This window comes from Sus scrofa, chromosome 14 (assembly GCF_000003025.6).
Source record: "Sus scrofa isolate TJ Tabasco breed Duroc chromosome 14, Sscrofa11.1, whole genome shotgun sequence".
NCBI lineage: Eukaryota > Metazoa > Chordata > Mammalia > Artiodactyla > Suidae > Sus > Sus scrofa.
In genome coordinates this window covers 131,532,662-131,557,681 of record NC_010456.5, presented here as the reverse complement: position 1 = coordinate 131,557,681, position 25,020 = coordinate 131,532,662, and the positions used below count along the sequence as shown (strand labels likewise).

The window sequence follows — 25,020 nt, the reverse complement described above, 5'->3', positions numbered from 1 at the left end:
TTTCCAAGAAAAAATTTAACCCATTTTTATGGTAGGCTTTCTTTGTACAACACAGTTAATATACTTTATCTCCATTTAAAAGTCATGTGTAGAAAGCATCTATAATAGCTAAATTACTCTTTATTGATGTACCACCCACACAGAGTGTTTAATTGAAATCTCAGGGAGTTCCCGTTGTGGCGCAGTGGAGATGGATCCGACTAGTATCCATGAGGATGCGGGTTCGATCCCTGGCCTCGCTCTGTGGGTTAAGAATCTGGTGTTGCCGCGGCCTGTGTTATACATCACAGATGTAGCTTGGATGTGGTGTTGCTGTGACTGTGGCGTAGGCTGGCAGCTGCAGCTCTGATTCATCCCCTAGCCTGGGAACTTCCATGTGCCTTAGGTACAGCCCTAAAAAGCAAAAAAAAAAAAAAAAAAAAAAAAGAGAGAGAGAGAAATCCCCATATGCTTATAATTTTACAAATTAAATTGCCTGAGAAAATCTGGACAGGGAGGAAGTTTAAAGCCCTAATGTAAGTAGAGGTGACACAGGTAGTAGCCATTATCATGAGCAGCAGTATTGACTGATGTATGCTGAGAACCACAATAGGTAGGTAGAAAACCAGAATAAAAGAAAAATTGTCCTGGCCCTTATGAGTTTCAGTTTTTTGTAAGTATCGGTATAAAGTTCATGCTTCAGGCTCTGGGCCAGTCAGCCTGTTCCAAGGTTTGTTCATTTTATAAACAATTCCTGTGCTGAGCTTTGGAAGTGGATTTGCAGAGATGTACTCTAGCCTCACCTTCAGAAGCATGTCATCAGGTAGAGATGTTACAATAGCATTTGCTTGTATTTTCCTTGCTCTGAAGGTGAGGTTAGTACCTGTCTCCTTTGAGGACCCAGAGTTCAAGTCGTCCTTCAGCCAGTCTTTTTCTTTGTATGTCAAGTATCAAATGGCCATACACCAGGATCCGCCTGATGAATGTGGGAAGACTGAGGTACCTTTCATTAAACGTTTTTTCCTATGTTGATGAGGTTGTCTATGAAAAGAGTAATATATGATATTATGCCATTTTCTTCTCTGTTAGTCATACCTGATGATCCTTTCTGTGTGTATTATCCACCTTCTGTGAAAACCAGGCACACATGTGACCATTTTAAGTCTCTCCAAAGGAAGGATGTGTGGGGAGTTTTTTTGTGCTTTTTTGAGGGTCGCACCTGCAGCATGTGGAGGTTCCCAGGCTTGGGGTCCAATCAGAGCTATAGCTGCTGGCCTACACCACAGCCACAGCCACACAGGATCCTTAACCCTCTGAGCAAGGCCAGGGATTGAACCTGCGTCCTCATGGATACTAGTCAGATTTGTTAACCACTGAGCCAAGATGGGAACTCCCAAGGATATGTTCTTACTCAGTGTTCTCACCAGGAACCCAAGTGTCGTGTGTTTCTGTCATGCATCAGGCTCAGTCAGCAGATGTTACAGAATGCTCCTTGTGTGCCAGACAGAACACACAGCCACAGCACACAGGGAGATCTCTGCCTTCACGGAATTGATCAAATGGGAGAGACGGACCCAGTAAACATACATATCTTAACAAGAAGCAAGCAGGGAAGAAAATTAATATTTTGAGGTTATATTGAGCATCATGTAACAGGCATTTATTGAGGGCCTGTATTTTCCAGCTGGAGATATGTAGATGAATAAGAGATTGCATACTTTTCACAGTGGCACAGTGATATGTTGGAAGAAAGAGGCCAGCAGCTTCAGGAGAGTTCAAGTTTTGATTTTTTGTTTGTTTTTTTTTAATGATGCAGAATGTGTTAGCTTAAAGGAGATGGTTAATAAGGCCAGAGTTAATGCTTCATGTTCCCTGAGAGAGGGCTGATTTCTGGGTCTGCAAAAGCCTTATGGTGTAGTCTGCGGGCCAGTAGCATCAGTGCCACCTGGAATGCAGAATCTCAGGCCTCCCCTCAGACCTGCTGAATCAGAACCTAACGTTTTGCACTAGGTCTCCAGGTGGTTCATACGTACATTCCAGTTTGAGAAGAGCTCCCATAAGTTCCCCTTGGAGACATGAAGCTGTGGGCGGTAGCATTTACAGAGAAGAGCGTTCGCCAGGTGCAAGAATCTCCCTTGGGTAGTCTCAGAAGGTCTAGTTCCTTTCTGGGCGGCACCCTTGTCTACTAGCCGCAGATCCTGGCTTTATGCCTGTCTGCTTACCAGTATGGATAGTTGGGCCAGAACACCTTTCCTGGGTAAAGACTGAATTTCCAGGAACTCTCCCCCACCCCAAGCCCCCTTTAGGCCCCAGGCCTCTATGCAGTCAATCCCTGCATACTTAGTTCAGTGCAGAAGTTCATGGTCTTAACTGGGGAGACAGATGAGTAGACGATTCTAGTGCTATTGGAGTAGCTATTAGATTAGTAGGGAAAGCTGCCTTAGTGTGGGACTGGCGGTTAGGGAGGTTTTTCTGAAGGAAGGGACATCTGAGCCAGGTCTGAAAAAGTGAGTGTTTATCAGGCCAAGGAGGGAGAAGCACCTCAGCAACAGGACTGTATATAGGACGTGTAAAGCACCGCCTGTGGAATAGTCTTGCTAAGACATTGACCTGGGTCTACAGGCTTCTAGGTGTAGTAAGTAATCAACTCACCAAAAATATGTGGGGTAGAGAACACCTTAAAGTGAAACCTGGGCATTTCTGTAAAACAAAGGCTCTCATTTCTTTAAATATCTAATACATAAGCACTGTTTTTAAAGAGGGGGAAACCTGCTCTAATTAAAAGTTATAAATTCAAAAAATGTAGTTAATTACAGTACCACAGTCCCATCTAACAAAACTAACAATAATTATGTAATCTAGTGCCTGTACGTTTTTGGTTTTCTTTTGTTGTCTCAAAACTGTCTTTTTATAGTTGGTTTGTTTGAATCAGAATCCATCTTAGGTCTGTATATCACATTTGGCTAATAGTCTCTTAAACATCTTTTAATCTAGAACAAATTTTCCTCTTGCTTTTTGTAGCGCTTTATAAAAAGAAACTGGATAATATACCTAGGAATTAATTTCGCTTCCTTCTCTCGATTCTTTTTGAAGATGTAAGCAAACATAGAGGTGGTATCAGTGGGTGTGGTTGTGTGTGATCTTTCTGTACATAGTATATGTGTGTGTATGTGTCTCTTCTGTGCATATTTCTGTTGTATACTATGCACTTACACATATCCTTGCACACGCACACACTCCCCACCCTTTCTTATACAGAGGTGTGGTGTACCAGACTTGTTGATATCTTGGTAGTCACTTCATAACAATATATGGAGAGATCTTCGTTTTCTAGCTACACGGTACTCTTTTTACGGAAGCACCGTAAGTTTTTCAGGACTTCTCTTGTGCTCAGCCGGCTAAGCATCTGGCATTGTCGCTGCAGCGGCTTGGGTGTGATCCCTGGCCCAGGAACTTCCACATGCTGCGGGCATGGCCAGGAAAAAAAAAAGAAAAACCATAATTTTTTCAGTCATATCTTTATTACTGGTCATTTGGCTATTTCTAGTTTTTTATTCTTTCATAAAGTTGCAGGGAGTACCATTGTGCATGGAATCTTTTGTATTTTTTGTTAGATTTTTTTTGGTTATAGGTTTCCTGATTACTGGGTCAAAGGTGAATTCCAGAGTGGTTGCTGTCCATAGAGGTTGTACCCTTTTGTAGCCAGCCTGGTCTTCCATGGCCTTGGTCGTGGAATATTTTGTAGGAATTTTGGGTTTTGGCCGTATATATGGGAATGAAATTTCTGTGTGGTTTTAATTTTCACTCATTCTGTTATGTAAATAAAGTAGACTATTTTATGTTTAAAAGCATTTCAGTTTTGCATTTGAAATTTGAAATAGGACATACTTTTGCTTGTTTTTCTAGGAGTCTTGGTTATTTCTTTTCACTGCTTTGATAAATTGTTTTACTTCATTCATAGTATTTTATTTACCTGAAATCTAACTAAATTCATGTGGAGTCTTCAGAAACATTTGAAATGATTTGTTTTTCACGTGGATCAGTCTGTCATCTCTGTGAACGTAGTTTTTAAGAAATAACATGAGATGTAACATTTTGAAAGTCAAGATTCTGTGCTGTTTTTTTCTCTTTTTTTTTTTGCCTTTTCCTGAGCCGCTCCCACGGCATATGGAGGTTCCCAGGCTAGGGGTCCAATCGGAGCTATAGCCACCGGCTTACACCACAGCAACATGGGATCCGAGCCGTGTCTGCAACCTACACCACAGCTCATGGCAACGCCAGATTCTTAACCCATTGAGCAAGGCCAGAGATCGAACCTGCAACCTCATGGTTCCTAGTTGGATTCGTTAACCACTGCGCCACGACGGGAACTCCATGTTGTTTACCTTTTGAGGAACTTCCAGAGTGTTTTTCAGAGTGCTACTATATCTATTAAAATTTCCACCATAAGTATACAGGGGTTCCACTTTCTCTACATGCTCACCAATACTTGTTTCTTTCCTTTAAAAAAACATTTTTTAAATTGGGTTCTTTGCCTTTTTATTATTGAATTGTAATAGTTCTTTATATATAGTCTAGATACAAGTCCCTTATCACAGGAGTTCCATTGTGGCTCAGCAGTAACGAACCCGACCAGTATCCATGAGGATGTAGGTTCGATCCCTGGCCTTGCTCAGTGGGTTAAGGATCCACTGTTGCCGGTGGAGGTGTAGGTCACAGGTGCTGCTCAGATTTGGTGTTGCTGTGGCTGTGGTGTAGGCTGACAGCTGTAGCTCCAGTTTGGCCCCTAGCCCGAGGACTTCCATATGCTGTGGGTACAGCCTTAAAAGGACAGCAGCAACAAAAGTCTGCTATCACATATATGATTAAAAATATTTTCTGTCATTCTGTGGGTTATCTTTATCTGCACTAGGATTTTTAATTTTAAAATCCATTCGTCTGATGCATAGCCAGCCTATCTTCTTTCCTCTTTTGTGGTATCTCTATACCCGTCTTTTATCTTCAGTCCGTTTGTCTTTGAGTTGCAAGTGTGTCTTTTTTAGACACCGTATATTTGGGTCTTGCTTTGTTTTTAAGTTCAGTGGGAGAACAGTCTCTTCCTCTTAGTTGAAATGTTTATTCCATCCATATGTGATGTTGTTATTGATAGAGTTGGATTTATATCTTCATTTCACTAATTTTATGTCTCATGTCTTTATTCTTTTACTTCTTTACTGCTTCCTTTTTGCATTAAGTGAATATTTTCTACTGTAACATTTCAATTCCTTCAATGATTTTTTTCACTGTATATTTTTGAGTTATTTTCTTAGTAGCTGCTCTAGAGTTTATCATATACATCTTGACTCACAGGAGCAGCTTCGTATTTATACTAACTTGATTCCAGTGAGATAAACATTATCTTATTGAGCTTTGGTCCCTCTTTTCCCCTTTTTTGTGCCATTTATAACATACATATGTTATCAACTCAGTATATGGTGTTATAAATTTATACCTCATATGATTTTGTCTTTCATAAAGCTGAGAAGAGGAACACGTATTTAATTTGTTAACATTAAAACCTTATTTACAGTTTCTGGTTCTCTTCACTTGTTCCCATGGATTTGAATTACCACCTAATGTAATTTGCTTGCCGTAGGTCAGCTTTGTTCCTGTCCGCCTTCTTTATAATGTTATTTATGATGTTATTGTCAAGTGTTCTTTTTCTGTAGTCCCAACGATACAATTATGTACATACTATTTTATACAGTTGCTTTTAAAGTCAGTTAAGAAAGGAGAATACGTATTTATATTTGAGAAGCTTCTGATGTGAGTCCCTGGGGCCTTGGACTTGGCCGTTGCCTGGCCTTGGGCGTTGCCTGGGCTGACAGTGGTCTTGGTAGTGTTCTCCGTTTCTTCCTCTGATCTCTCTATTAAGACATTTGTTGGTTTCATATCTGTCTCTCGGCCTCCACTAATTGGTGACTGGTTACTGTATTGTTTTCGCAGTGCCCCTGGGCATACATTGCTCCATAGTCTGATTTATTAAATGTAGATCCCTCTGTAGCGGCAGTTTTTGGGGCTAGACTTGGAGGCTTGTTCTGACCCCAAGAGGGCTCTTCTTCACTGTTTCTTTTCCTGTTTCTTTCTGGTAAATCAGCTGGCCTGCAGCGTAGCTTATTTGCCCTCCTGGAACTACTAGCCTCCTCTTCATTGCTTCCACCAAAACCTCCACTGTTTTCAAGAGCTCCCTAAGGCTAGAGCTTCCCCAGGCTATGTTCAAGATGTAGTCGTTTCCCTCAGGGATTGCTCCCAATTCTTCTCACTCCTTTCCTCTCTCCCCAGGCAACCACAAGTCTATTCTCCAAGTCCATGATTTTCTTTTCCATGGAAAGCTTAATTTGTGCTGTGTCTTAGATTCCCGGTATAAGTGATGTCATATGCTGTTTGTCTTTCTGACTTACTTCACTCAATATGAGAGTCTCTAGTTCCATCCATGTTGTTGCAAATGGCAGTATTTTGTTCTTTTTTATGGCTGAGTAGTATTCCATTGTGTATATATACCACATCTTCATTCATCTGTCAGTGGCCGTTTAGGTTGTTTCCATGTCTTGGCTGTTGTGAATAGTGCTGCAGTGAACATATGGGTGCATGTGCTTTTTCAAGGAAAGTTTTGTCCGGATAGATTCCCAAGAGTGGGATTGCTGGGTCATATGGTAGTTCTATGTGTAGTTTTCTAAGGTACCTCCACACTGTTTTCCATAGTGGTTGTACCAGTTTACATTCCCACCAACAGTGCAGGAGGGTTCCCTTTTCTCCATACCCTCTCCAGGATTTGTTATTTGTGGACTTATTAATGATGGCCATTCTGACTGGTATGAGGTGGTACCTCATAGTAGTTTTGATTTGCATTTCTGTAATAATTAGTGATGTTGAGCATTTTTTCATGTGCTTGTTGGCCATCTGTATATCTTTGGAGAAATGTTTGTTCAGGTCTTTTGCCCATTTTTCCATTTGGTTGTTCCCTTTTTTGCTGTTGAGTTGTATAAGTTGTTTCTATATTTTAGATATTAAACCCTTGTCATTTGCATCATTGGAAATTATTATCTCCCATTCTTTACGTTGTCTTTTTGGTTTTTTTAAGGTTTCCTTTGCTGTCATCCTAGAAATTCTTTTCTTGTTTGTTTATTTTAGGGCTTCCCCCCGGCATATGGAGGTTCCCAGGCTAGGGGTCGAATCAGAGCCACAGCATTGTGGGATCCAAGCTGCATCTGCGACCTGCACCACAGCTCACGGCACTGCCAGATCCTTAACCTACTGAGCGAGGCCAGGGATCGATCGAACCCACGGATACTAGTCAGATTCGTTTCCGCTGAGCCACGACGGGAACTCCCATCCTAGAAATTCTTATTTCGCTTGGGAGACCCTTGCTGGCAGGTAGGGCGTCGGGACTGTCTGTGGGGCTGGACATGCTCTTTTGCTCCTCAGTCTCAGAGTGCAGCCTTTTACACCGAAGCAATCGCGTTCTTGTTAGAGAATATGCAAAGTCATTTTGCCTTGAACCTGGCTAGTTTTCTACCTGAGTAACTGGCCTGTCTTCCCGGGTTCAGCGGCAGAGAGAGAAACCAGAAAAGTTCTCCTTTGAAAAGTTTAGGTTGTCTCCTGACCCGCTTTACAGGCTTCATGCAGCAGCTCGCTGTGCTGTGGGTTTTTCCAGTTAAATGGGCCAAACGAATTTAATCATGTTTGAGAAAATGGGTTCTCTTGTAAAACATTTGAAGTAAATAACAGTCAGCATCCTAACTCGGGAACTTCAAGCAATCATATCGGTGCATAAATTTCATTTTTATTCTGTTGGTAACCGTAAAATAATCTTTTAAACACTCCCAAATGTAAGTTATTTTTTGAGAGATATGATGAGAAAGTAAATAAATATAGATTACTTTGATATCCAAAATAACTAGTTGGTTCTTTTTAGTAACATCTTCAGAAAAGAAGTACGTAATTTCAGATGGTGAGATTGTATAGGACTTCATATTCTGTGTATTTGTTTCCATTACTATTTTCAATCATTTAGGTAGATACCAGATTTTCAGAAAATAATACAGTCTAAATAAAATAAAGCAGAAGTAATTTGTGATGTGTGTCTTGTATAATGTAGTATAAGGCCAGCATTTAAGAATCTTTGTTTTTCAAAATAGCGGTCATTCCATATGCTATAAACATGGGATTTTTCGCTGAATTTTTCTTGGGGTTATATTTTAGAAAATACCATTATGTGATAATGTTTATAAGTGCCAGTTGACCTCAACTCTCGTAAATTTTCTGAAGAACAGGCTATAGTCCTCTCCAGTGGTCTCATCACACTTCTGAGGAACTGACTAAATTGTTTTCCAAATTTTTTTTTCTTTTTTTTTTTTTTTTTTGTCTTTTTGCCATTTCTTGGGCCACTCTCGCGGCATATGGAGGTTCCCAGGCTAGGGGTCTAAACGGAGCTGTAGCTGCCAGCCTACGCCAGAGCCACAGCAACGCAGGATCCGAGCCGCATCTGCGACCTACACCACAGCTCACAGCAACGCTGGAACCTTGACCCACTGAGCAAGGGCAGGGATCGAACCCGAAACCTCATGGTTCCTAGTCGGATTCGTTAACCACTGCACCACGACGGGAACTCCCTGTTTCCAAATTTTATTATGGACTTTCATGCATAAAAGAGACTTGAGAGACTCTTCTAGGGATCACTTATGCCCATTACTTGGGTTCAGCAGTAGTTAGTGTTCTGTGTTTGCTCTGTCTTTCGTTTGTGTTGAATCAGTTCAACTTAGATTATGCATTAGGACATTTTACTGCTAAATTCTCTAGCATTCATCTCTGAAAAATAAGATGTTTCTTCAAAACACAGTATCATTGTCACACTTAAGAAAATTAATGATTCATAATTATCATCTAATATCTAGTCCCATTTAAACAATTAGCATCCAGTCTAGGTTTGTAGACTCTATTTTGTTACGTTATATTAAAATTTTTTTATTAAAGTATAGTTGGTTTACCATGTTGTGTTAATTTCTGCTGTACAGCGTAGTAGCCCAGTCATATATATGTTACATTCTTTCTCGTGTTACCTCCCATCACGTTCTGTCCCAAGAGATTGGCTCTGGTTCCCTGTGCTGTACAGTAGGACTTCATTGCTTATCCAGTCTAAATGTAAGAGTTTGTATCTACGAACCCCAGACTCCCAGTCCATTCCATTCTCTCCCCCTTATTTTATGTTTTAAAAATTCTAGAACAGGGTCTATCTTTCAGAAATTTTTGTGATATTCTTTTTCTCAACTTTTTACTTTGAAACTGTTGAAATTTATGAATAGAAAAGTTAAAAGGACTTTTTAAAGTTTTAACACCCACATGCTTTTCACCAAGATTCACTCTTTCTTAAATATTGTGATAATTGCTTTATTTTTATTTTATTTTATTATTATTTTTGTCTTTTTGCCTTTTCTAGGGCCACTCCCGTGGCATATGGAGGTTCCCAGGCTAGAGGTCTAATCGGAGCCGTAGCTGCAGGCTTACACCAGAGCCACAGCAACTCGGCATCCAAGCTACATCTGCCACCTACACCACAGTTCACGACAACGCCAGATCCTTAACCCACTGAGAAAAGCCAGGGATCGAACCCGCAACCTCATGGTTCCTAGTCAGGTTCGTTAATCACTGTGCTATGACAGGAACTCCTGCTTTATCTTTTTTTCTTTCTTTTTTACCTGAGCCATTTGAAAGTAAGTTGTGGATATTGTTCACAATTCACCTGTAAATATTAAGCACATATCTCCTACAAACAAGTATATTCTCATAATATTTATCATTCTTAAAAAATTAAATTCTGTAATATTCAGGTTGAGATGTTCCCAATTATACCCAAAATACCTAGATTTTTTTTTTTTTTTTAACATAGGATCCAGTCACGGTTCATGAATAGTATTTATGCTATGTTTAATCTGTATTATTGTGTGTTGTAGATTGTTCACCTAAGTCTTCTTAAATTTTTTTCTTTATGACTGACATTTCAAAGAGTATAGGCCAGCTGTTTTTAGAATGTCCTTTATTCAGCATTGAAGTGTTTCCTAGTGATCAGATTCAGCCTAAATCTGTGTGGATGTAGGTGATATGTACTTTCTAAAAAAACCATTTTATTGAAGTATAATGTTGATACAGAAAAATATACCCTAAGTGTTCAGATAGATGAATTTTCATTGAACTCACTACGAACTGGCTCTCAAATCAAGAAATGGACGACCACCAGCCCCTCAGAGCCCCGCTCATCCTTTCCAGTCATTAGCAGCACTGTCTTGACTTGTCAGACTGCAGATGAATTTTGCCTGTTTTGTACTTTATGTACTTTTTTTTTTTTTTTTGCTTTTTAGGGCTGTACCCTCGGCATATGGAGGTTCCCAGGCTAGGGGATCAAATCAGAGCTGTAGCTGCCGGCCTATACCACGGCCACAGCGTGCAGGATCCAAAGTGTGTCTGCCTCCTACATCACAGCTCACGGCAGTGCTGGATCCCCATCCCACCAAGCAAGGCCAGGAACCGGACCTGCATCCTCGTGGATCCTAGTCGGGTTCATTAACCGCTGAGCCACGAAGGGAACTCCATCCTTTATGTAAATTGAATACTATATGTGCTTGTGTTTTCTTTTGCTCAACATTATAGTAAGTGCAATTCATCCTTATATTACTGTGTTTTATAGATTATTCAGTCTCACAGCTGTGGACTGTTGTACTTAGGAACATATCGTAATTTATCCATTTCTGCTGTTAATGGGAAGGTGAGTGGTTCCTGGTTTGAGGTCGCTGTGAAGAGTGCTGCATATGTATATCCTTTTACCTGTCTTTAGGGAAACACGTGGGCACATTTCTGTTGGGTGTGTACACCTAGGATAGAATTTCTGTGTCCTTAGGTGTGCAGATGCTCAACTTTTAGGTATGCCAGGTTTCTCTAGGAGTTATGCTAGTTTTTGGGCCCTGCTTTACCATATCAGGCAGCACGTCATGTCAGATTGTCCCTTATTTGTGATGCTAGGGTCGTCTCACTTGGTTGGATGGCAGCCATTCAGGTCTTTTTATTGTTAGTGACATTTTCACCTTTGTAATTAGATCTTTCCATTGTAAAGGCATGTTATACCCTTACTGTTTAAAAAGTAAGCTTCGGGGTGGTATTTTTGAGAATGTCCAGTCATTAAGGCATCCTTTGATGTTCTTTGCCTGAATCAGTTATGGGGAGGAAGGAGCTCTGCAAAATGGTAATTAATTAATTAATTATCTTTTTTGGTGATTTCTTGATCCGCTCCCGTGGCACATGGAGGTTCCCAGGCTAGGGGTCTAATCAGAGCTGTAGCCACCTGCCTACGCCAGAGCCACAGCAACGCGGGATCCGATCCGTGTCTGTAACCTACACCACAGCTCACAGCAACGCCGGATCCTTAACCCACTGAGCAGGCCAGGGATCAAAACCGCAACCTCATGGTTCCTAAGTCGGATTCGTTAACCACTGAGCCACGACGGGAACTCCAAAAAATGGTAATTTATTTAATTGTATTTTTTTCTTCTACATTTTTTATCTGAACTTGCTTATCTTCTGTAAAAAAGCTTTAGCTTCATTTATCCCTCACCTACCCACCATCTTTTTTCCTTTCAATATCACTGTGGGCTTATGGATTTAAAAAATTTTTGAAGCATTATAAACCATTGCCGTCTTTTGCTTTTTATGCCTAAATTGTCCCAAATTTCACAAGTAGGATTCCCCTCAAGTGAGTCTTTAAGTATTTATTCCCTTTTTATCTGGTACAATAAGAGGAGGTTCCAGACTAAGGTGTTTTTCCTCTTCCAGATTTGGAGTCAGTCTCTCCAATGAATCCTAGTTCCTTTTAGTGGAGAATGGTGTTTTTCTGCCTAAATTAGGATGCTGGTTATGCTCTTACTACTGTGGCACGTGACTGGCTTTTGAAAATCTGGGCCACTTATCTTAGATGACGTCCTGTATTCTCTCTTTGTCTGAAAGTTTCCTCCTGGTCTAATTTAATTTACTCCTTGGTTGCCCACGTTTCCTATAGACTGAAAACTAAGTCTAAACCTTGATTCAGGTTAAACTGTTCTGGGAAGTATACTTCATAGGTGATTTTGAGCCTATCATACTTGTCAGCAGATGGACTGTCCCAGTATTGGTGCTGATTTTGAACACTGTGTTAAGGAGGTAACCTCTAGATCGCTTCAGTATAAGGATAAGATTTCCCCTGTGATTAGCCAGTGATCTCTAGGAGAGATTTCCACATGGGTGAATGCCCTTTTCTTCAACAGCCTTTCGTCTTATTGTTTTAGTATCTGTTGGTGATCTTTGGATCAGATATTTCACAGCGGTTGTGGAACAATGATTTGTTTAGCTTTTCTTTTTCTTTTTAAAATACATATATTAGTAGATGGTCTTTGTTAAAAAAGGCAGTGGGAGGTTTTCCTAATCACTGAGGATGAAATAAGAAGGCAAGGTAAATGCTGAATTCTTCTCCTTAATTACACATTTTAGAGAAAGGAGTTGGTGGCAAGTTAATATCCCTCTGTCTTTTTTTTTCTTTTAAACATCACGGCGAAACTCCTGGATGTTTGTCTCTCTGTTAGCACGTTATAATCACAGTCATTATTCTTTTTGATGCTCAAATTGTCCCAGATTTGGTCAGTGCAGAATCCTTCCAGATAGCCCCTCTATCCTTTTGCTAGGCACCTTTTAGTCTCGGGAGTCTTGCTTTCTGGAAAGATAACCACAGTTTCATCATATTAATGTCCCAGCCCAATGTTGCCAACTGTTTTTCCAAGAAGCCTTGATAGCTTTTAATGGGGATTGAATTTAGAGACCAAGAAGGGCTGGGTAGTATGAGCTTGTCAGGTGGCTGTTTCCCAAGTCAAGGTTAACATTGTTAGGTTTGCTTAACTTTTCTGATTTTATGTGTTTCTCTCTTTGTTTCTTGATCACATTAGCCTATATATATATATACACACACATAAAAGAGAGCCAACATTACAACATCAATAACAGTACTTATAGCAACCGACGAGTGAAGTTTATGACCCTTTTGTGCTTCTTTTTTGTCCCTAAAACATATCCTACTCAGATATTTCATCAGAATGCTGTGTTCATGGGGTTCTCTTGTGGCACAGCGGGTTAAGGATCTGCTGTTGTCACTGCAGTGGTTTGGGTTCAATCCTTGGCTACAGATGTGGGCAAACTAGAAAAAAAAAAAGAATACTGTGTTTAGAAGTTACATGGAATTATTCTTTTTCTCTTATGTGACTTAAGTTCATTTACTTCAGTTTGTTTTCCATTTTGGAGTTTGCTTCTTAGTTAATTTTAGTTTTTAATAGGTAGTGATTTACATGGTTCCCGAGTCAAAACTGCATAAAAAGAGATAGACTCAGCGAAGTCCCCTTTCTGTAGCTTCTCTACCCTGTCCTCTGCCCTCTGGTGATAACCATTTTGATTAGTGTCTGGTTTATCCTTCTAGGGTTTTGTTTGTTTTTGCAAAAATAAACAAATACATATAAATAAACTTATTTTCCCTCCTTTCTTTCTTCAAGAAAAGCATTCTGTGTACCCTCCTTGGCACCTTTCTATTTTCTCTAAAAACATCCTCAGGGATTACTCTCACATCAAAGAGATCCCCTCATTCTTTTTTTTTTTTTTTTTTAACCATATGTTTTTTCTTGAGCGGACATGCTGCGGTTTATTCAAGCAAAAACTCCTGTTAATGGACATTTGGCTTGTTTTTAATCTTTTGCTGTTATAGGTAGTATAATTCTGTCATTTTGCATTTTGCTTTTATGCCTGATTTCAGATAGTCCATCAAAGGACAAAGCTCATGTAATTTTGCTAATTCTTGCCAAATTTCCCCCATAGCTGTATCCTCTTGTCTTCCAACCTGAGAGTGCCTTTCTCCACAGCATTCCCAAAGAGTGTGGTATTAAGCTTTTATTGTTTTGACAATGGAGGAGAAACCGTATCTTTGATGAATTTCTAAAGTATTGAAGAGATGTTAGAAAGAAATATTTTAGATAACTTCTATGATCGTAGGCTGAAATATGTATGGAGAATTTTGTTTTCTGTTTCTACTTTATACAGTTTATGAAACAGAGAAGAGACTGATGCTGATGATAACAGAAAAAGAGGCGTGAGTAAGCAAAGGCGCTCCAAGGGCTGATGACGGTTACAGCACTGTGTCATTATCCCTAATAACTAGGCGTATTGTTAACTGTAAACTCTGAGGTCTAAAAATGATCTTTCCAACAAAGTCTTTAGTAAGTCATAACCTTTTTCTCAGAATGCGAATCTGCCTTGTTAGACTTAGTCACTGAATCTAGGTTACTGCCTTAATAGAATAGTTCAGCAGCAGGATGGAGTCGTGGCTCAGTGGTTAACGAATCCCACTAGGAACCATGAGGTTGCGGGTTGGATCCCTGTCCTTGCTCAGTAGGTTAAGGATCCGGTGTTGCCATGAGCTGTGACATATAGGTCGCAGACGTGGCTCAGATCTGGCGTTGCTGTGGCTGTGGTGTAGGCTGGTGGCTCTGATTAGACCCCTAGCCTGGGAACCTCCATATGCTGTGGGAGCGGCTCAAGAAAAGGCAAAAAGACAAAAAAAAAAAAAAAAAAATTTAAGCAGCAGGAAATTAGACTTCATCTGACTGGTTATGAGAAGTTGTTTTGCACTAGAGAGGTAGCTTACACAATGCTCTTTTCCTCCTCGTTGTAGCATAAATGTGTGATGTGATTTGCTGTGTGTATGTGTGTGTGTATCATATCATAGTTGCATTAGTAGAGAATTAAGGGAAATTTGATTTAAATTTTAGAGGAATATATATTCTAATCTCTCCTTTTATTGTAAGGTCGAAACTTTTACCTGAAATATCGTTAGGGGGTAGAAAGCAAACCTGACTTGAATGATTTGCTTGTACGTCACTATGTGGCAGTATATTGGGACCTATCCAGGGTCACGCAGGGAGGACCCTGTGATAGCACCGTCGTTGTTTTTGTTTTGGCCGCATGTGTGGCAGATGGAAGTTCCTGGACCAGGGAGTGAACCTGCACCACAGCAGTGACCTGAGCCACAGCAGCAACACCGCCAGGTCCTTAGCCCACTGAGCCACCAGGGAGCTCCAGCACCATTGTCATTTCCCCTTCTTCATTGCCTCCCACCCCTTGGGCTGAGGTGGGGGGCCGGGCTCTTGTTGTCCTTGGATTGTGACTCTTCTGACCTCATGCTTCTACTGTGTTGACAAGAACCCTTCTTGAACTGTTTGTTTCGTGGCTTTGTTATCTGCAGTGCGCACCTGCCTGCTTTTAGTGAGTCCCTCTTAAAGTCTATACCACAAAGGATTTCCTCTTATGAGCATGCCGTTCTTTCTCTCTGATTAAACAGAGGAGGTGCTTCATGATGCCCCTTCTGCTATGTCACACATTCACAAGTTAGTGACACAACAATAATGGGAGGTGAAAATAGTTTATCACCTGCTCAATGTCTTTGTCAGCACTAGAGCCACTTTTCTGGCATAGATCACAGAGCCTGTCATCTTTCCTTCTGTACAGATTGTTTAAAACACAGCACTGGCTGAGTCCATGTGTGAAGGCAGTGAATGCTGTTCTAGGCCACAAATGTGCAATTGAATAACACCCGACAGTTGCTCTCTGTCTGTTTGCAGGTGATCATGACACTGATGATGCTACTTTCCATTTTTAAAAAGCAGTCTTTCAAAGGCTTTTTAAAAAGAAAAAGATAACTTCATTTTTCAAAGTAGTTTTAGGATAAAAGCCTTTTTTGGAAAGAAGTTCACATTATTTGAAAGACGTATCATTAGGATTAATAAATCTGAATTCTTTATTTTTACCTTAATTTTATAAACACTTTAAAATTGAAAACTTCATGCACTCATAGGGTAGAGATAGTGGCACAGTGAACCCCATAGGCCATTGCTCAGCTTCAACACTGTCAGCCATTGGCCTTATTTTCCCCTTTGCCATTTTCATTTGTGGTCCCTGAGAGTATGCTCTGTTGCCTCTACGTCCTTTTTTTTTTTTTTTTTTTTTTTTTTTTTTTTTCTGATTCCATCAGGTGATCCTCAATTTAAAAATGGCAGTGATTGAGGTCATTTCAGGCTCCTGTGTGGGTGTTTTCTAAATTGGTTCAGAGAACTTCCTCTGAGAGACTCAAATGTCAGGAGACTTCTGCTTCTGAGGGAATACTTATTTGGGGAAAGTTATCTCACATTCAGGCATGAGTGATTGGACTGTCAGTGTGGTAAAGAAAAGGTTGCCATAGCTTCCTTCTGACTGACCCCTTGGAGAAATGAGGCAGTGGGATACTGGGCTGTTGTCTCACTCCAGCCACCAGGTGGTGCTCGAGATCTGGAACAGGGTTGCTCTTTCATCCAGGCTCAGCCCTACCCAGTGTGGGACGTGAAAGCTGTGTGTTGACAGCCTATGAAGTGTGGATAATGCTTTTCTTCTGCTGTTTGTAAGAGTTCATTTGCATTGAGGCATTGACTATGATCAGTACCAGTGATTCTTTGCTTGTTAAAGATTTAAGTATTTTCTGGAACTTGACCTCAAGAAACTTTCAGCTTCATTTTTTCCTTCTTAATAGTTTCACTCTGGAGTTCCTGTTGTGGCTCAGTGGTTAACGAATCCGACTGGGAACCATGAGGTTGCGGGTTCAATCCCTGGCCTTGCTCAGTGGGTTAAGAAGCCGGCGTTGCCGTGAGCTGTGGTGTAGGTTGGAGACGTGGCTCGGATCCTGTGTTGCTGTGGCTCTGACCTAGGCCGGTGGCTACAGCTCCGATTCGACTCCTAGCCTGGGAACCTCCATATGCCACGGGAGCGGCCCAAGAAATGGCAAAAAGACAAAACAAAACAAAACAAAAAAGTTTCACTCTATGTAGAAGTAAATAATAACAGCTTATATTTAGAAAATAATTCACTGTATCATACTGATATTTTCCTTCAGTTTTGCTGAATGAAACCAGTCATGTCTAGGAGAGGCATGTACTGTTTTATAAATACTTAATTGTCATAATTAACAGAATTTGAATGATGGCAAGGTATGAGCATTTTGAAATATTTCTTATATGTTTTTAAGGCCAGGGCTAACTTTCTTGAGTAGAGTTCTTAGGCAGTATTTGTACAGTTCAATCAAAAAAGCCACTTTTTATGAGCAGCCCCTAGGTCACAGTATTTTTTGTATTGTAGTCTGTCTTAAAGTCTGTTGTACAACATTTGTTACTGATAGTGGCTAAGTCACCAAAGGTTTAAAATCATTTACTTGAATAAATTAGTGCAGAGGCCATAATTTTCTCCCCATCATCATGTTTATTCTGAGGGAGATGTAAGGGGCGGAGTTAAACTAGCACTGGGAACATTTTCCCTTAAAGTTTTTTTGGTCCATAATTTCCAAAACTTGTCTCAGATCATAAAATCGTAGCATCATACAGCATTAGAGATGGAAGAACCTGAGTCGTTGTATAGATTCACCTCTCTTAGTTAATATTCCAGCATGGGTTAGTGGCGGAGCAATGTCTCCAAATTTAAGTGTTTTTTACACACAGCCATAGTGTTGCTAAAAAGTGAAAGTGGGCCTAAATAATGAACATAGGGTAGCTGACATTAATTATTGAAATGTTCAACATAGGAACATTTCCCAGATAATGGAAACATTTTCATTGCTGAGATTTTATGGACTCTTATCATTTAAAATGACAGTCTTTTCCAAATGTGTCGTGTTCTCTGCCGTCTCACACAGAACACCCAGCAGGACGTGTCTCAGTAACGGTTCTCATGTTCTCCCAGGAGCGTTTTGCTCTTTGCAGTATTTCTGTATGTCACTTGCCCTCGGACGACTGCTTTTTTCTCTAAAGTTACTTTCTTTCCATCTTTCTCCCCCTTCTCTTTTGGTATCAATTTCTGCTGTGTTTTGGCATTCTTGACCTTTCTAATTTGTGCTTTCTTAATGTGTTTGTTCAGATACGTTTTGATCACATAGTGTGTGTCCAGGAATGTCCAAGAGGCATTTGGTACAGTGAGCAGATGAGCGAGTAAGTCAGATGAAGACCCCTTGCTGTGGTGGGGCTCGCATTCTGGGGTGGGAGGGAGTGGTCAGAGGTGGTCATTAAAAAGTAAGCATACTATCCTAGGAAGAGTAGAGCAGGTACAAGGGAAGAGAGGATGTATTAGTTACTGGCTTGGGAACTCCATCACCAAGTTGATTGTTGGTAAAGTCATGGTCAAGGGGAAAATGGGGAAGGGACCTGGAGGGATTCTTCAGCAGATGGGGACATTAGCATTAGGACATACCTTTTTGATTCCTCATTTTCATCTTTATTGCTTTCTTCTGGGGTTTGAATGTCTGAAATTCTGAGGTAGTTTGATAATTGACCTCTAGTTAAGGTATGACTTAATATAACAACCATTGTAGTTAACTTGAACATATTTATACTGTCTTCTGGAAGCTGAAGGAGGAGACAGTGAAACAGGATGCTCAGTGTCAGGTGGAATGTGTGGCACAAAGTGGACGTTGATTCTTGATTAACCACCTGTAGGAGGACAGATGCACCCCGCGATAAGTGGTCTGGGTTGAATGGTGTGAAGGTGACAGCAGAACCATCACACAGCGCTTGTGTGTTTATAATTCCAGATATTTTGGATAAGATTATTGACAACAGTGAGACCGAGTAGCATCACAGGTGACAGTGTGAACTCTGATTAGACCCTCTTGCCTTAACGTCTCATCTTCCCTACTTATTACCCATGCTGCTTTGGGCGAGTTCCTGATTCCTCTGCTTTCTGCTCTTCAGCTTCCTCATTTGTAAACATGGGAGGAAGAGCAGGTGGGGTTTGTTGTGAGCCTTAAATCAAGGTAACGGTGCTTGGCTACATAATCATTGACTGGACTTGAGTAGCCAGGATGCAGGTGGTGATGAGCCATTAGAAAGCCAGGGACACTGAGGTCAAGGGCAGACAAGTGATACTTCTGGTCCAGCCAGCCGGCGTTTGCAAATTAAATTATGTTTTTCCATTTTAATTCTTACATTTGATTGAATTAAATGATCTCGGAGTTCTTGTTGTGGCTCAGCAGGTTAAGAACCTGACTAGTATCCATGAAGATGTGGGTTTGATCTCTAGCTTCATTTAGTAGGTTAAGAATCCGGTATTGCCGCAAGCTGCGGCCTAGGTCGGGGGTGCAGCTAGGATCTGCTGTGGCTGTGGCTGTGGCTGGCAGCTGCAGCTCCAGTTCAGCCCCCAGCTCCAGGAACTTCCATATGCTGTGCGTGCAGCCCTAAAAAGAAAAATAAAAACAAAACGAAACAAAAGTAAAAGATCTCATGTTTTAGGAGTTCCTGCTGTGGCACAATGGGATTGGTGGCATCTTGGGAGCACTGGGATGTGGGTTTGAATCCCGGCCCAGCACAGTGGGTTAAGGATTTGCAGTGTAGGTCGCAACTGCGGCTCAGATCTGATCCCTGGTCTGGGAACTCCATATGCTGAGAGGAGGCCAAAAAAGGAAAAAAAAAAAAAAAAGATCTTGTTTTAAATTTTAATGTTAAATTAGAATTTGTTCTTTCAAAGGAAAAAAGTAATAATACTCAAAACCACTCAGTTTTGGAGTTCCTGTTGTGGTGCAGCATAAAGGAATCCGACTGGTACTCATGAGGATGCAGGTTTGATCCCTGGCCTCGCCCACTAGGTCTGGCATCTGGTGTTGCCATGAGCTGTGGTGTAGGTTGCAGACGCGGCTCGGATCCCGATGAGATCCCTAGCCTGCGAGCCTCCATGTGCTATGGATGTGGCCCTAAAAAGCAAAAACAAACATTCAGTTTGGTTCATCATCATGAATTTTAGTCTTTACAATCCTTTTATACCACATAAAACCTATAAAAGGTATCATTCGGTAAAGAGTTATATGTGTGTTTCCTAACTGCTTTATGCGGAACTGGAAACCGAGGAACTGTGGGTACTACTGTGCCTTTACTCTGATGATGGAGTTTCTTGCATATTCTGCATGTAGATTCCTTTTTCTGTGTTTTTTTTTTTTTTTTAGGGCCACACAGGGCATGTGGAGGTTCCCAGGCTAGTGGTCGAATCAGAGCTGTAGCCACCGGCCTGCACCACAGCCCCAGCAATGCAGGATCTAAGCTGCATCTGCGACCTACACCACAGCTCATGGCCATGCCGGATCCTTAACCCACTGAGCAAGGCCAGGGATTGAACCCGTGTCCTCATTGGTACTAGTCTGGTTTGTTTCCTCTGAGCCACCACGGACACTCCAGATCTGCCGCTGTGGTAAGTTATCTGTGTTATGTTGGACTCTGCCACAACCTGTGGTGTACTTTTGCCCACATACCCACTCACAGACATACTCTGGCAGAGTCCGGAAGTGCAGTGCAGAGTGTCAGGCGTGGAGGAGATGCTCAGTGAACGTCCATGGAAGGAATGGGCGGCTCTGTTGACTGTTTCTAAGATTCAGCTGCACAGAAGACTCACTTTTGCCAAGTGGAAAATTGCAAGATAGAAAATAGTGTTCCTGAAACTTGTGACGTGAAACCAAAGGAAAGTTCAGATGACGTCAGAGCTCTTGACGCTTGTCCTGCAGTGAAAGCAGAAGCTGAGAGGGCGAGTGGGGGAATGTACCTCCGAGTTAAGCACGTGTTAGAGAGGGCACAGCTCCTGTGGCAGGAGCAGTCTTGTTGTGAGTACCGTTGCCATTTGTCCCTAGGTTTTGTAGTTTAGGTCTGCTTTTTCCATTACATCTGAGGAGCCTCAAGTTTTATGACCTCCTGGTAATGACTTGACAAGTGAACAATGCTGCCTATTGAGGACTAGGCTAAACAAGGAAAGTTTGTGTTTTTTCTCTGGCAGTTCATCTGATATGCCACATAATTTTAGCAAACTGTTTGCATGATTAAAGAGCAGTTGATTTTCTTCTAGTCAGTAGTTAATTGTAGAGTAACATATATACATTATATATGTGATTTTTTTTATCCAGAATATGTAAATATTTTAAAAAAGTGGCTGTTTTTATGTAGGTCTGTAAATATTGTCTGTGAAATAACATACATAATTAGTTTTTCTGTGACAGTCATTCTAGAAATAGTTCAGGAATTCCCGTTGTAGTGCAGTGGAAATGAATCTGATTAGTATCCATGAGGACGTGGGTTTGATCCCTGGCCTTGCTCAATGGGTTAAGGATCCAGGGTGTTGCTGTGGTGTAGGTTGCAGATGTGGCTCAGTTCCCGGGTTGCTGTGCCTGTGGTGTAGGCCAGCAGCTCTAGCTCTGATTCAACCCCTAGCCTGGGACCTTCCATATGCTACAGGTGCGGCCCTAAAAAATATATAGTAATAGTTCAGTGTTTTACACTTAGAGTGGCTCTCATTATTTCTTTCTCTCGGGCTGTGGAGGAGTGTGGGTCTTCCATTCAACTAATCATATATCATATAAACATTTAATTCCTAGCATGTTCCAATCGCTGTTAGGTCTTGGGGTGCATAGATGAATCAAACATGATCTTCGGCACATTTTAGCTAACAGAGTTTTATTTTTTCTTTTTTTGGCTGCCCCTTGCCATGTGGAGTTCCTGGGCCAGGGGTCAGATCCCAGCTGCAGTTGTGACCTATGGCACAGCTTTGGCAGTGCCGGATCCTTAACGTACAGTCCTGGGCTGGGCATCGAACCTGCGTCCTGGTGCAGCAGAGATGCTGCTGATCCCGTTGTGCCACACCAGGAATTCCACTAAAAAATATCTTAAAGAACTTCTTTTTATAAATTTGCATTGATGTTTAAAATGTTAAAATACAAAAAATATTAAAAAATTGATGGAAATATATGTACCTAACATAATGTAGAGATATTTGATTTCGCTTGGAATCAGTTGGTCTGATAAGTATGCATACTTATGCTACTATACCTATAACCATTATTAATATGCTTGTTAATACAATCAAGTATTTTTATAATGCTTAAATTGATGATAATATATTAAATTTCTTAGTACTTTTAATCAGAGAACTTTTAAAATGGTAGCTTCCTGCTAATTTTTATTCCTAGGTTTTGTGGAATTTTCTCCTTATCCCTAATTCATGTCATTCAGATTTTTGGAAGACACCCAGTTTTTCAAGGTCAATTTGATTTCTTTTACCAACTTAATGCCATTTAAATGATGCCAAGTTTTGTCCTCAATATCTTCTGAGTAGTTGCTCCTCAAAAATTATACTGGCCATTTCCCTGCAGGACATTAAGGGGGTATGTGGAGGACAGCCGTGCTCCTAAGAAGATCTAATGAGAAGGACACAGGCTGTTTCTTCACTGATACCGGCTCCTGGTTACTGGTGACTGCTTCTCTCTGTTTGTGGCCTCTCACCTTGACCAAATGATGCAATTCTGCAAAGTGGCCAGGAGCCATGAAGACACAGGGAAAAAGAAAGTAATATGAATATTCGTTTATGAGTTGATTAATCCAGTTCACAAGTGAATTGGTGCATCTAGGCATTTAAGCAGCAAATATTTATTGAGTCCCTGCAATGTTCTAGACATCATTTTAGACTCGGGGATGTCGCATAGCGAACATGACAGAGAAGTTCTTACCCTCAGGGAGGTTATATGCTGGGGAGGAGGGTAAATAAAACAAGTACGTATGCAGTAGTGTTGGGATAACGTGTGCTACCCGGAAAAACGAAGAGGTGAGGGACAGAGAGTGGTGACACTGGTAATTATATGAGGGCGTTGGGAAGAGGCTCTGGGGAGGGGGCTCCCGGGCAGACATCTGGGTGGAGAGCACGCACCTGTGCCCATCTTTGGGAAGTACATTTCAGGCATGACCTTTTCATGGAATAGAGGTGCACTGGCGAGGCTGGAAAACAAGGCGTGGGGCATCTCCTTTCACCTATGTCGTTTGTGATTTTTGTTTTAATCTCCCCTTTTTTGCCATTCGTTGGCTGAATTTGTCATTATCGTAAAAAATTTGTTTCGTTGTAGACTTTTTTGTTACTTTGTTTTCTTGTTATCCGAACACCTATATAGCACCATGTTTTAGTGTTTATAACACTGAGGCTTGCTACCTCTGGGCTTTATTGCCTTCTTGGTGAGTTCTGACTAATGGTGGTGTTTAGTCCTTGGTATAATGAAGGAAATCATGGGTTGGAAAAAGCTTCTAGGTTCTAACCCTAGTTCTGCTGCTGACTGACTATGAAATAATGTAATATTTCTGGGCCTCAGCTTCTCTAGAAGTAATCTAAAGGAGTTGGACTAGATAACTGCCAGGGTTCCTCTTAACTGTGAAAGTCTATGGTTTCAGTCATTTTTAGGAAAAATCCCCAGGAGAAACTCAATAGTATTTTTTTTTTTGTTTCCTTTTTAAAATTAATTTTTAAGTTTATATATAGTAAAATGCACAAATCTTAGATGTATGTCTTATTGAATTTTTACATATGTATGTGCTCTTTTTAAATTTTTTGGAACTACAAAAAATTGCTTTCCATCTGTAGTTGGTTTAATCTGTGGATGCAGAATATGGGGGCCCACTGTGTGTGTATATTCTAAATATCTTTTGCCAATCTGGAAATGCCTCTACTCAATACCTAGAAAAATATTATTTTTAGAAGAATGAAATTTTAAATTTTTTCTATTTTGTTGCATTTTTGAACATTCAACTTACAGGTTGAGAAGGCAGTAGACTTAAACATTCTCTAATCACATAAAGTTTTGGTCCCAGTATTGACTTAAAAAAAAAAAACTCTAAAGTACTTTTTCTCCTAAACACACTTCTAAAATTATTTCCATATTTATTATAAGGTATTTTAATATTCCGTGCTAGTTCTGATTTATTTAGTGTTGTAAACAAGCCGGTCTTTAGGTCATAGGGTAGTGTGGCAGAGTGATTCTCCCATTAGAAAAGCAGACGCTTCTGTTGTCAGCACACGATGTCACCAGCCCAGCAGCCCAGCGCTTGAGTCTTCAGTGAGTCTTCCTTTTAGGACCAAGAACTCCTTACCTTTGCATTTTGATGTCAGCTCTGTTTATGGTGATTTTGTTTGTTGCTGATCCTGTTGAACAGCAGCAGTATTCCTTTAGATTCCATTCTCTTTGCGTAAAGCTCTTCAGGGTTAGGACATTCTTACCTGGATTTGTAGATTCGTGTTGCAAACTTAACCTTTTAATTTTAGAAACAAACACCAAAGTTGGAGGTGGTAAATAATTAATTTTTAATTAGCTCGGATGTATCCTATTTTTGTTAATAGACATAGAGCCACTGTTTATAAAATAGACAGTTATTACAGTGAGCACATGAGGTAGGTGTTAGTGAGTGGCTTAATTAGAGCCCAAATCCCTCTTGCTTTTAGAAACTGAGGAGCGAGTTGCAAGTAGTAAAAGACTATGTATGCACTGAAGCGGCTCGCTAATTGGGACGTGTGTTAGCAAACTGCGGACTCAACACTTTAGAGCAAAGCATTTATGGCGCTCTCTGTGTATTAGCGTTATGGGCTTTTGTGATCCTGGGCAGATGTTAATCTTTCAGGAGGCATTTGTACAGTTCCTCCCGTGGTGTGTGCCTGAGCATTAGCCCCTTCTCCGCTCCGAAGTGCGAAATCATGCCAGGATCCCCTCGAGGGGTATTGTTGGGTAGGAACCGTAACTCTTAAAGGGGGAAAAGAGCCATTGATTCATTGTTAGTTAACACTAGATTTTTCTAACAGCCATGTTGAGTATTATCAGTGAGCGTTTCTATTAAGTGTAGGCTGGGGGAAATGATTCAGAGCTGGTGGGGACCCGTGTTTCCTGGAATGAGATTTATGGAATATTGGTTCTGTGGAGTGTTAGTAAATGTTACGTGACATTAAAAACCATCCAGCAAACAAGCAGATCTCTTTGGTCAGGTAACTTGGGAAAGCACTAGATTAAATGAAGGTGAAGGTTTTTTGGTTTTTCCGCCTATATTGGGTTATAGTTGATGTACAGCATAGTTTACCTTTCAAGTGAACAGTGTT

At 40.8% G+C, this 25,020-nt stretch overlaps 1 protein-coding gene across 13 annotated transcripts in view; it reads left to right on the top strand.

Moving 5' to 3' along the window:
• Nucleotides 1-25,020, top strand: part of ATE1 (arginyltransferase 1) — a 198,425-nt gene that overhangs the window by 22,762 nt on the left and 150,643 nt on the right. For 8 of the 13 annotated variants that reach the window (XM_021073566.1, XM_021073564.1, XM_005671511.3 and 5 more), the window contains one exon: nucleotides 850-978. The exons of the other annotated variants lie outside the window; for them this stretch is intronic. In XM_021073566.1, coding sequence (XP_020929225.1) covers nucleotides 850-978 — 129 coding nt within the window. The remainder of the gene's footprint in view (nucleotides 1-849; nucleotides 979-25,020) is intronic. 13 annotated transcript variants of the gene reach the window in all.